The sequence below is a fragment of the Pseudorca crassidens genome, chromosome 11, assembly GCF_039906515.1.
Source record: "Pseudorca crassidens isolate mPseCra1 chromosome 11, mPseCra1.hap1, whole genome shotgun sequence".
Classification (NCBI taxonomy): Eukaryota; Metazoa; Chordata; class Mammalia; order Artiodactyla; family Delphinidae; genus Pseudorca; species Pseudorca crassidens.
This window is the reverse complement of record NC_090306.1, coordinates 98779174-98792017: the sequence shown is the minus strand read 5'-3', so window position 1 is coordinate 98792017 and position 12844 is coordinate 98779174. Positions and strand designations below refer to the sequence as shown.

The 12844-nt window shown below is 55.5% G+C and overlaps 1 protein-coding gene and 1 pseudogene across 3 annotated transcripts in view; one reads left to right on the top strand and one right to left on the bottom strand.

Annotated features, from left to right (window-relative positions):
* ZC3H7B (zinc finger CCCH-type containing 7B) overlaps positions 1-12844 on the bottom strand; it is a 53594-nt gene that overhangs the window by 24985 nt on the left and 15765 nt on the right. For 2 of the 3 annotated variants that reach the window (XM_067698200.1, XM_067698201.1), the window contains exons 2-7: positions 8067-8125; positions 4874-4907; positions 4544-4741; positions 3557-3715; positions 1090-1170; positions 207-263 (exon numbers count right to left, since the gene is read on the bottom strand). In XM_067698200.1, the coding sequence (XP_067554301.1) occupies positions 207-263; positions 1090-1170; positions 3557-3715; positions 4544-4741; positions 4874-4907; positions 8067-8119 (582 nt within the window). In that variant the 5' untranslated portion in view covers positions 8120-8125. Of the gene's footprint in view, positions 1-206; positions 264-1089; positions 1171-3556; positions 3716-4543; positions 4742-4873; positions 4908-8066; positions 8130-12844 lie in introns of those variants that run through there. The other variant, XM_067698202.1, reaches the window with a different exon arrangement.
* On the top strand, positions 10075-11154 carry LOC137202948 (large ribosomal subunit protein eL31-like; annotated as a pseudogene).

Here is a 12844-nt window from a genome sequence, read left to right as displayed (position 1 = left end):
CAAGGCAGGGGCCTGCCTTGCAGCAGTGGGGACAAGGACAGATTGAGCCCAACCCTTCAGTGTGATACCTCTGGCCCTGCTGCCTGCGGTCATTTATATCCCAGAGAATGAACCCAAAGCTCTCATGATGGTTGAACCAAGATAGGTTGGTCCTGGGGCGGGTTGGGGTGGGGGAGGGAGGCTCGGGGTCCTGGTCTCCATCCTACCTGATCTGCCACACCAGCCGCAGTGCCGTTACTGAGCAGAGAAAAGGTTTCCAATTCCTGCCAGAGATTGGAGAGATGTGGGAAGAGATGACGATTCTGCGAATGTGCTCACGGTCCCACCAGCCGGGGCAGCAGAGAAGCCCCAACCAGGCGGGTGGGGTCCGTGGTGCCCTCTGAGCTCCCTGCCCCCAGGCCTGCAGGGAGTCACCTGGGTCAGATTCAGGCGTTTTCTCCCTGCAACCATGGCCTGGGCAGAGGACTTCCACGTACACGCTCCCACTGTGAGCCCGGCACTGTGCCAGGCACCACCTCAAACCTCTCTCCCTTTGATCCCCCAGGAGCCCTCTGAGGCGGGCATAATTTCCCCCACATCCCAGATGCGGAGAAGAGGGTGGAGAGAGAAGAACTAACTTGCTCAAGGTCACGGCAGAGACTCTAGAGCCATACCCTCCCCGGCGTGCAGCTTCCTGGCCAAATGCAGGAGCCAGATGAATGCACGTGGATCTGAACGAGCCAAACAGGTACCAACATTTCAAATATGCACCACACAGGGGTGATTTGAGAACACGAGGCTAAAGGACGCCAGCTTCAACGGAGGCCACCTCCAGGGTGTTGAAATCGGCCAGGGCAGGGGACGGAGAGGGTTTGCACGGCTGGTGTCTAAGGTGAGCTAGAAGCTTTGGCTGTCCTTTCCTTTGCCAAAAGGTTCTGGAAGTCGTCCCAGGGCTTTCAGCCAACACAGGGATGAACACCTGCTGTCACCCCCTCTGTCCTGTCCTGGCCCCGGCCCCCTCATGCACATCTCCCAAAGGCTCCTGGTCACCCTCTTCAGGTCTCCCCATCTCCATCCCCGCCCAGGCCCCAGCGCCCAGGGCCCGCCTACCTGGGGCCTCTTATACGCCTTCCGAACTCGCAGCCCAAGCTTCTGAGCCAGCTCCTGACCAAGGTGAGTTACACTCTCATCCTGGGAAGGAAAGACACAGGGTAGGGTGGTTAGTCCGCCCTGACTCACGAGCTGTGCTCCGGACACCTGTGCAGCCCTGCAAGGGGGGGTCCCTGTTACCCCAGGTTATGGATAAGGAAGCAGGACCCTGGGAGGGGACGTGGGCTGCCCCAGTCACACAGCCAGTGCGTGGTAGGGCTGGGGCCAGGAACCCGTGCTTCTGTTTTTCCTTGTGTTGTGGGGAGTGGACAGGAATAATTTGGGGGTTTTATTTCAATATTTTCCTTTTGTTTCCACAATTCGTCAAGTAACAGTGTCACTGTAGAAGGCTGAAATGTTAGAGGAAGAGCAACTGCTTCCCTGGATCAGCCCCACCCTCACCCTAGGCTCCTCCCCAGGGGGAGCACAGCTAACAGTGCTGCTGTGTTGCCCTACGGATCTTACCTGGGAATTTACATACGCGCATATGGACAACAAAGGATGCTTAGTTTTGCTTTGTGGGTTTTTTTTCTTTTTTTTTATATAAGTGAGATCATATCATACCTATTATTTGTTCTACAACTTGCTTCTTTCACCAAAAAATGTCTTGGAACTCTCTGCAAGTGAGGTCACAGGGATGGAACACAGGCCCAAAGGAGCAAGGCCGTGTGAAGTCTAGAACGCGCCTGGCCCATGGTTGGTGCTGTTACAGAACCTGCATTCCTTCCTCCCTCCAGGTCTGTACTACTTTCTGTGTGCTGTGTGCCAGCCACAAGCTAGGGGCCGGGGACACCACAACCACAGGGCAGACGGGGCCCAGGCCTCACAGAGGCTCCAGTCTAGTGGGGAGACCAATCAGTAAACAGAGAAACTGACTGCAGTCCGGGCTACAAAGGGACAACGGGGATCCTGTACCTTCGTCGACCTCCCCACCTCACCGACGAACTCCTAGAGTCCAGGGTCTGGGTCACCTCTGGTCCTGATGCCCAGCAAGGAGCAGGGCCCAGTCAGTGTTTACCCATAAGGACTGGAAAGTGGGGGAATTCTCCAACTCGAAGCCAGAAGTCCTTGTTTGGATACTTTTCTCAGGGGAGTTACCGGCCCTCGCGGGGCCCAGCTCCCTGACCTGTACAGTGGGGTGAGAGCCACCCTGTCCCCCAACAAGTGGGTAGTCATGGGACCCAGATGTGGACCTGCTTCAGATGCTGGAGAATGTCGTACAGGTTGGGCGCTGGGTCATAAGAGAGGTTCTCAATTGTGAAGTAAACTTAATTGGAGAAGCAAGAATAATAAATAGAAAGTATAATACCAGTGAATGTTCTGAACACTTACTGTGTCCAGCCACTGTGCCAACTGCCCTGTGTGATTTTCTGATTCCATCCTCAGCACAGCCCTATGATGCATGGTATGTTACCACCCCCACTTTATAGGGGTGCAAACTAAGATTCAGAGGGGCTAAACTGTGTGTCCAAGGTCACAGAGCTAGTAGGTGGCAGACTCAAGATTAGAACCCAAACACAGGCCAGTTCTCTGCAACTGACATCCTTGATCACTGTGCATACAGCCTTTCTGCTTTGCCCACCCAAATTGCTTCTTCCAGCCCCACTCAAGCCCTGCGTCCTCCAGGGAGCCCTCCAGGATCCTGACCACTCCTGAACTCTCTCAGCCCTTCCTGGGCAGCATTTACCCTTCTCCAAGCCCTTTCACACCCATTATTTCAGAGATAAAGTAGGAAGGGCACTTTATAGATGTGGAACTGCTGTTCAGAGAGGGGCGGTGCTTTGTCTGAGATCATGCCAGGGCTCTGTAGTGAAGCCAGGCCTAGACCCCAGGCTTGTCTCCATTTGTCTCCCAATAGACTGTGGGTCCCTGACAGGCACAGATCTGGGCACTCCGTGGGCACTTAGTAAACAGTTGTTAAGCTGACGAATGAATGGGGGGCTGTGTGCCCAGCTGTGTGTGGGCTGGGGCAAGCAAGACCCTCGATTGTTTTTTTTCCCATTGACTGTCCCCACCTGATGACAGCCTGGACATCAGGTCCCCGCACGTGTGGCACCCCGTTTGGTGCCCACTGCAACCCTGTACTCTCAGAGTGTGGAAGTTAAGAGTCAGATTGCCTGGGTTCAAGTCTCGGCTCTGCCACCCCCTAGCCGGGATCCTGGGTAAGTTTCTTTCTCTCTGTGCCTCTGTCTCCTCATCTTTAAAATGGGGATAATAATAGTGTCTATCTCTATCTCTATCTCTAAGGATTGTCACAAGGATTAAGTAGGTCAATACACACTGTATTTTTAGCAACGCCTGGTGTTAATATCAGTGTCTCAGCGGAGGAAAGTGAGGCTCAGAGAGGTGTGGTGCCTGGCCCCAGAGAGGGCAGTGCAGAAGGCTGGGAGCCTGGCCTCTGCGGGCAAGGCTGCAGGGCCGCACTCACGTGGGGCAGGGCCAGGGAGCACCGGCTGCTGCACGCGTAGGCCTCCTTGTGGCGCCCCAGCTCGGTCAGGGCCCGCGCCTTGCGGAACAGCGCCCGGATGTTGTCTCCGTCCAGGCCCAGTGCCTTCTCGCTGTCCTCCAGCGCCTTCTCATACAGGCCCTGCCAGAGAGGAGCGGTCAGCCTGTTACCCTCCCTCCCCCAGCCTCCTGCCTCCCCCTGGACTGAGGACCAGCCTCCCTTCCCTGCAGAGGAGGAGGGTGTCAGGGAGGGGCTGGAGAGCTCCGGGAAACAGCTCTGGCGTTCAGGCTCAGTCGAGGGCACCCGTGTGTCCAGCTGAAGGGGCTGCTGTGGGGCACTGGCAGGACATGGAGGGGAAAGGCCTTTAAACCGTACAGTGATGAGCCCGGTCACTCAGCAGACCACGGACCGAAATCCGGAAGGCAGCTCAGCGTGCAGAACGGTGGGAACGGGCATCGGGCAGACCCGTTTATCCAGAACGGGCTGGATCCTCTGCAGAGCCCACGGCAGGGCTCCCACAGGGTCAGGGAATGACTGAGTCAGTGAGCGAGGACAGAGAGGGGGAGGAGGCTGGAGACTGAGGGAGGAGCGAAGGAGGAGGAAGCTGGAAGTCGGGAGAGAGGAGTAAGGTTGAGGGCGTAAGGGGGGCAGGCGCCCAGGGGCAGGGGCAGGAGAGGTTTGCAGAAAGAGGCGGTGGACACGATGAGGGCAGCAGCCCTCTGCCCTGACGGCCCACAGACTCCTGCCAGGGCCCAGGCCACCCCGAGAGTCTAACTTAACTCATCTGGGGGAGGGCTTGGGCACCAATGTCATGTAAACCTTTTTTTATTAGGTATTAGCCCTGTAAAAGCTCTCCAGGTGTGTCTGTTGTGCGCTGGGGTCGAGAGCCACGGGAGCGGACGGTGGAGCCGCAGAGGCTCACGGCGGCGGGGGCCCAGTCAGGGCAGCGGGTGCAGGAGAGGAGCTCACCATGGTGAAGTAGCAGGCGGCCCTGTTGACGTGCAGTTTGCACAGCAGCTCCCGGGGCAGGGCCACCTGGTCAGAGGCGGCGTAGTCGGCCACGTTCAGCCCCTCCACGTACTGCACCAGTGCCTGCTTGTAGTCCTTCTCTCGGAACAGGTCATTGCCCTCAGCAAACAGGTTCTGCACCAGCTTGAGCAGAAAGGCCTGCCGGGGCAGGGTGCAGGGTGGCTCAGGGGGCCTTCTCCACTCAGCCCCAGCCCTGGCACCCGGGCCCCCAGCCCCCCGCCAGGGACACTCCGCCCTTCACCTTCCCCCAGCCCAGCCCCTGAAGCTCACCTCATATTCTTCTTGCTTCAGGGGTAGGGTCGACCTATAGGAAAAGGAGAAGGACGCAAGTTCTGGGTGGGCCCAGAGTTCCCAGCCTCCCGGAGGCCCAGGAGCCAGAGCCTCAGACTAGAGACTGTGCCTAGAGCCGGCTCCCCAGCTCGGACCTCAGACATCACCTTGTGGACTGGGGTCAGGGGATAGCAGTTTTTTCTCCTTAAATCAACACCATGCTGGCCCTCTGTTTCCGACGGAAGATTGGATGAAGGTCTTGTGTTTGCCCCAGGGCCTGGCAGCCAGGCTTTCCCAGGTGCAGATGCTGAGAGAGTGCTCCAGCTCCAGCCGGCTGTCCTCTACCTAAGAAACCAGCCCTTGGGAACGACCATGTCCCCCCAGACCAAACCTGCAACTGCAGGCCCTTGGGTGGCACCCAAAGTCCACCTCAGGGCCCCTTAGTTTGGGAGTCTCTGCACTTGTGTCCCTGCCCGCAAAACCCACACAACCCCAGCCAAGGCCCGGCACTCAGAACCTCACCCCTTATGCCAGACTCAGAAAAGCAGATGGGGTCTTACGCACCCTCTCCTGCCCATGGCCAAAGCAATGCCAGCTCAGTACAGAAGAAAGCGTCAGCCCAGGAGCCTTGACGCACATCTCTGAGTCTAAATGGCAGGGCTGGAAGGGAGCTGGGGTTTGTCTTCTGGTCTCTCATGTCACAGAGGGGAAAACAGACATTCAGAGAGGGGCAGTGACTTGCCCAAGGTCACAGAGCAGATCAGAGCCAGGGCCAGAGGGCAGGGCTGGGGCTCTTTCTGTTGCCCGAAGCCACCGCGAACACCTGGGCGAAAAAGAGCAGCCTAAGCTAGTAAGTGACAAGTGGTGAGAGGAGATGCCGGAGGTCCCCTGTGTGTGTGGGAGGAGGTGTCCCTGATTATGACAGCGGGGCCAGTCACCCGCCCTCTCACTTGCCTCCCACCATCAGAGACCAGGGCCCGGCCCTCCTGCCCCAGCACTGGCCCCACCACTCTCCTCCTAACTGGTCTCCCACCTCCAGCCTCTCCTCTTCCAGCATCAGCTTCGTCTTCAATAGGTCATACCCCGTCCTCAAGGTCGCCTCATCCTGGTGTTTAAGGCTCTACACAAGCCATCCACCCACCTGTCCAGACCACTTTATGGCTCCTACGGTGCTCTGTGCCCAGAGGTGCCTAATAAACGTTTGCTAAGCACATGAAGTCGGTACGCGAGGAAACAGTCATTTTTAAAGGAGCAGGTTCTACTATGTATGCTGCAAAGCAGTCCCTCAGGAGACCAACCTACGGGTTCCCAAGAAGCCTGTTGCTAAACCTTCTCAGAGCTCCCCTTTGGGAAGGAGAAGGAGGACACAAGGCTAACATTTATCCCAAGCACAACGACCCTGGGAGGGAAGTGGCATCATCTCCATTTCTCAGGCACTGAGACCACCAGGAAGCAGGGACACTGGGATGTGGATCTAGGTCTGGGGCTCACAGTTCCAGCTCCGCAAAAATCAGTGACTTAAAAACAGAATTCTTGGGACTTCCCTGGTGGCGCAGTGGTTAAGAATCTGCCTGCCAATGCAGGGGACACAGAATCGATCCCTGGTCTGGGAAAATCCCACAGGCTGCGGAGCAACTAAGCCCGTGCGCCACAACTACTGAGCCTGTGCTCTAGAGCCCGTGAGCCACAACTACTGAGCCCACGTGCCACAACTACTGAAGCCTGCATGCCTAGAGCCTGTGCTCCGCAACAAAGAGCAGCCCCCGCTCACCGCAACTAGAGAAAGCCCATGTGCAGCAACAAAGACCCAATGCAGCCAAAAACAAACAAATAAAAATAAATAAATTTACTAAAAAAACCCACAGAATTCTTAAAATAAATAACCAACAAGGACCTACTGTATAGGACAGGGAACTCTGCTCTGTAATAACCTAAATGGGAAAGGAAGTTGAAAATGAATAGATACTTGTATATGTATAACTGAATCACTTTGCTGTACATCTGAAACTAACACAACATTGTTAATCAACTATACTCCAATGTAAAGTAAAAATTTTTTAAAAAGACAGAATTCCCAAGGCTTGCCTTGTTCACCAGACTGGCCTCTGAATAAAACTCAGGCACTTTCCCAAAATCAAAGCCCTCGCCCACATGGAAGAAGAACCCCCAGTGAAGGGCAGCTCTGAGCCGGCCGGAGCCAGGAAAAGTGGCTGTGCTGCAAGCTGAGGGAGAGCGTGGTGTGTGAATATAAACAGGAGCAGACCCTGTGTGTGTGTGTGTGTGTGTGTGTGTGTGTGTGTGTGTGTGTGAAAAGGGACCCAGCTTGCGGTGAAAAGGCAGGTCGCGTTTTGCAGGTCTCTATGAGAGAACAAAATTGGGGAGTATATGAGGGTGTGTAGATGCAAATCCCAGTTCTGTGGGGAGTCGTACTTAAGAAAAAGAACACAAAATGAGAAACAAAGAATTGCTTAGGGAGCCTTTCGGGGCTTCAGAAAGGACCCGCGCAAGCGAGGGGCCAGGAGCTTATGCTTCATTAGCACCACGATAAACACGCCTCTGAGGGTCCATTTCAGAGAGAGAAAAGAAAAGGGTGAGTAAAAATATTTTACGTGTAAAGAAAAAGATGAAAAAACAAACACGGCATGTGGGTACAGGGGGCAAATAATGCAAAGAGAGGTGGGCTTGGAGACAGCGAGACCCAGGTTAGAATTCCGTCATTTAATAGCTGTGTGACTGTAAACACGTTTCTTAACCTCTCTGAGCCTCAGTTTTCTCATCTGCAAAATGGAGACAAGACCACCTGCTTTACTGGGCTGCTGTGAAGATTAGAGAGCTGACGGATGTGAAGGGCCCAGCACGGAGCCAGAAAGACATGCTCAGTAAGCAAGAACTAGGGATTTATTATAAGATGTGCACAGACAAGCAAGAGAATTAACAGGGAGCGTAGGAGCAGGCATGGAGGCGGAGAGTAAAAGGATATGCCAGATGAGACCAAAGGGTAACCAGGGCCAGGGAGCGCAGATGTGCGGGGCAGGTTCACGGCTCAGGGTTAGGGGTAACTCCGGCCCCTGCCATGCCAGCCCCTTCCCAGCCTGTCCCACCTCCCCGCTCCCCAACACACAGGCAGCCTGAGAGCGCGTGCTCTGGGGATGCCTCAGAGGACCCTGCCCAGCCGGGCCCACCGCACACTCACTGAATGAACTGCAGCCCCTTCTCGATGTCCGCTTTCCGTCTCTGCCTCTCCATCAGTCTCTGGGGAGAGAACACAGTCCATCAGGCAGTCAGCGGGGGCCAGTCACCGTCCAACCCCCAAGCCCCCAACGTGTGCTCCCTCACTCCTGTGCTCACCCCACCTCACAGGTGCCAGGGCGGGTGGCAGGAGTGTCCCCGAGGGCAGTGACCTGTCTCGAGGTCTACACAAAGTGTCTGAACCAGGTACACAGCTCTGCCCTCCACACCCACATCCCACTGGACCCTGAGTTTGCACAGTGACTTTGATGGGCCCAGCCTGCTTGGAGGCCACCTGCCCTTTCCCATGCACGGCTGGGGCTGCAATACTGCACGGGATACCCTCAAGTTCAAGGGAGAAACCTTGTTTCACCACTAAGCACAGTTTGGGGAGAAGAGACACAGAAAAACAATGCCGATGATCACAGCTACAATGTAGCACCACACGTGGGCCAGGCACTCTGTACGAGGGTCTCACTGAATCTGCCATGAGGCGGGTGTCATTTTGTCCCCATTTTACCAAGGAGGAAACCAAAGCTCAGGGAGCCCCCTTCATGAGCTGGCTGGCCCCCACTGCACCAGGCCGGGGTGGCCCGGTACCTGCACCATCTCGGCGAGGTGGAGGGAATTCCCCACGTTACGGATGAGGGAGACGGAGCCTCAGCAAGGCTGAGGGATGGCCCAAAGTTGCACAGCAAGTGAAAGGCACTGAACTCGTACAGGGATGTGCTCCGGAGATGAAGGGAGTGAAAACTGAAGGCGGGGGTGCTTAAGGAGAAGGGAGGCTCAGACAGAGCAGCTAGGGGTCTGGTACCTCCAGGGTGAGCCCCCGGGAGCTGGGAGCTCATGGCCAGATACAGACAGCCCACCTGGCTCCCCTTCCCTGCAACCATGGAGGTCAGCTGGTCCCACGCAGTGACAGCCAGGAGGGGGCTGGGCCTTCCCCGGGTCAGAATCTGAGGCTGGGGTGCCCACGGCCCAGCTGGCCAGCACTTTCTGCCCCAGCCATTCATGGGCCCTTTCCATGCTCTGCCCCATCAAACCGTTACTGCAAGAGGATACGGGCAAGGCCGGGAGGTGGGACTGCCCAGCCTGGGACTGGGGGACGCTTTGTACCTCGGCCCCCGCACAGCATCCACAGAGGGCCGGTATGCGGACACAGGGAGTGGATCCTCACTGCCTCACTGGCAAAGAGGTGTAAAAAGGTGTGAAAAACACCAGCTACTTTGGAGAGGCAGCAAGTGTATCAAATTGACACCTTCCAAAAATTCTCTACTTCCTTGTCCTTTATTGCCACCTGGGTTCTACAACGTTGTCTTCGCATAAGGTAAGCAGGCAGGGGTCACTAAGCCCGTTTTACAGATGAGGAAAGTGGGGCACGAAGAAGTGAACTCTCTTTCCCAAGGTCACTCGACCAGTGAGCGGGCAAACAGGGCTGGAACCCAGCTTGTCAAGGGCCACATCCTGCCCCACACTCTGAGCTGTGAGACGCCGTGTGGCCCGGGGCCAGCAGGGTGTCCGTGAGGCTCCAAGGAGACGAGAGTATGGGAGCCAAGAGCTCAGGCCACCAGAACCTCCCTCCTCCCGCTTGTCCTTCCCAGGAGGGGTAGAGCCACACTGCGTCTTCAGGCTCCCAGAACACTGTCGTGCACAGCAGCTCCCCACCCCAGGCAGGGCCAGGGCCACTGGCAAGGGCTCACTACACGCCTGCTTGCCCTGCCAGGGCCTTGGGCCAGGGCTCTGGACTCAGACCTGGGTGTGAAGGCCAGCATGTGCACACAATGTGACTTTGGACCTCAGTCATATTCCTGATGGGGAAAGTGGGGCTGATGGCACTCCCACCGCATTGGCTGTCCTGAGAGGTTACTCGTGCAGAGCGCCTGGCTCAGAGCAACAGTCCGACAACCGCGGAAGTGTGTGTCCTCCAGCACCGCCCCTCCCTCCTGCCAAAACCTCTGCAAGTGTCTCCTGGGATGGACACAAAGATCCTGTTCTCCTGCAGGAGGCAGGCTGCAGTGGCCCTGGGCCGCCTGTGCCTCACCGAGCAGGTCTCTTGGTCGGTCTCTCTGTCCTCAGTGTCCCTGTCTGTGACACAAGCTCTCATCATCCTCACGCCCATGCCCCACGCAGGCTTCCAGCCGGAACAGGCTGCTGGGCTTTCCTGTCTCCTAGCCTGCGCCTCTGCAGTTCCTTCCACCTGTGCAGCCATGCTCCTCTCAATCCTGTGAACGAAATTCCATCCATCCTTCAAAGCCTGGCTCCTCCATGGAGCCGCTCCTGGTCCCGTCGACACGACCATCACACACTCATTCACCCTATTTCCTGGGGACCTGGGGTCAGGCCCAGTCCTTGCCCTGGAAGAGAGGGTCTTCAGGTGGGGAAGACAAGGGTGCACCGATCACCACACAGGGAGGCCCGGCACCGGCAGGGGAGCTGTGGGATGGGGGAAGGTGCCGCTGGCCGTCACACACAGGTGTAGCCACAGCTGCCACGCCCATTCCCTCCACACCACCTGCCCCAGACAAGGACCAGCCTCCTCACTGCCCCCATCTCCTCAAGGTCATCACAGGGGTCTTTCAAACCACAAATCAGACTCTGTCCTATCCAGCCCGGAGCCTCTCTTTACCTTTCCAGCTGGTCCAGCTCCCCACACCATCTTTTCCAACCCCGGCCCGGCAGGACGGCTCCCGCAAAGAAGGGTGGCGAGAAGAAGAAGGGCTGGTCCACCATCAACGAGGTAGCGACCAGAGAATACTGTCAACATTCACAGGCACATCCATGGGGTGGGTTTCAAGAAGCGCGCCCCTCGGGCACTCAAAGAAATCCAGAAATCTTCCACAAAGAAGATGGGAACTCCAGATGGACGCATTGACACCAGGCTCAACAAAACTGTCTAGGCCAGAGGAACAAGGAATGTCCCATACCGTAGCCGTGTGTGGTTGTCCAGAAAACATAATGAAGAGTCACCAAACCAACTCTGTAAGTTGGTTACTGAGGTACCTGTCACCACTTTAAAAAATCTACAGTTAATGTGGATGAGAACTAACTGGTGATCGTCCAATAAAGTTACAGAACCACACACACACACACACACACAATTCCCCACACCAGCCCATGCCTCGTGGGAACACCTGACCTATTACGCTCCCTCACCCCCAAACCCCGGCCCCGTTCAGCCCAAAGTCCTCTCAGAAAACCTCAGTGGTCAGACGCATGTCTGAGTCAGTTCTCTAGGCCCTGAGGTCTGAGCAAACAGAAACAAATGCTGCCTGTGACCATCCCAGTGGTAATTCCTGATAAGTCTGAAGTCCATGCCGGGGAATAAGCATTCTCTGCCCCAGGCAGCATGAAGAAGGCTCCTCACCCGGTGGGCGTGAATCCACTTCTCTAACCACCAAAATCCCAAAGGAGCTGTGCAGCCATGGACGTGGGCTATGGAGAGGGGTTCGGATCCCCCGAGGGGCAGTTTCCTGCTGGGTAAATTGGAGATTACAACTAGCACCCATCAACAGGATTAATACATAGAAGGCACTCATTTCAGGGCCTGGTATACCAGACACTTAATAAATGGTGGCTATTAGATCAAAATTCCTGTGCTGGACATTCAAGTCAACGTTTGCCATATGTCCATTACATGCAGATGAGAAGGCCAGGGTGCCTTCCCTACTCAGGCCTTACAACCTAGTTAGAGGCATACAAAGATATCCCAGCAGCTGTACCCCAAACCAGGCTCCTGTGGTAAACAGGCTGGGATGAGGCACAAAGAAAGTGGAAGCTCCTCAAAAGGGGCAACGTCTGAATTGGGTTTTGAAGGTTGAGTAGGAGTTGGCTCCTTGGTGTCAGGGAGGGCAGGCCTTCTGGTGGGCTGCATGTGATGGTTTATGAAATCACTGTCATCTTCCACATTTTATCTGATCCTGACTGTGGGCTGGACCATGCTGGGACCCACATTTGAGAGATGGGGAGAGTGAGGCTCAGACGGCTCACAAGGCCTACAACTGCTGACTTTAGGTTGGTAAAGACACTGCTGCCCTCCCCCCTCAAAGGCACAGTAGAGGCGGAACCGCTCAGCAAACTTCCCAGGCACCTGAGCCTGTGCTTGGTGTCCGTGAGCGCTTGTGTCCCACAGAAGGCAGATGTGTCTGTGGAGTGACTAGGGGGAAGGCTCCCACACAAAAATATGTTTCTCTCAATTTCCTGTCCCAGGATCTATATATCGACCACTCTAGATTAATTTTATTGAGTGTAAAGTTCCCAGGCCAGGGCTGGCAAATAGATTTCATCTCATTAGCAAAACTGCCAGTCACCTAATGCCCCACACGCCTCCCTTTTCCTCAGTTTCCCTGCCCTGGGAAGAACATTTTTATAGGTGGTTGTTATGAATTAAATGTTTGTGTCCCCAGTAAATTAATATGTTGAAGCCCTAACCCCTAGTGTGACTGTACTTGGAGAAGGGGCCTCTGAGGAATAATTCAGGTTAAATGTGGTCACGAGGGTAGGGCTCTGATCCAGAAATTTCTTCTGGTAGCCTGGCTAGACGAATACAGATTTTGGTATTGAGAAGTGGGGTGCTGCTATAACAAACAGTAGAAATACAGTAAAAATAAAAACATTAAAAATACAAAAGTGGCTTTGGAGCTGGACGATGAGTAGAGGCTGAAGGAGTTTTGAGGTACATGCTAGAAAAACCCCCAGACTGCCATGAAAGGACTGTTGGTAAAAATACGGACACTAAGGCAATTC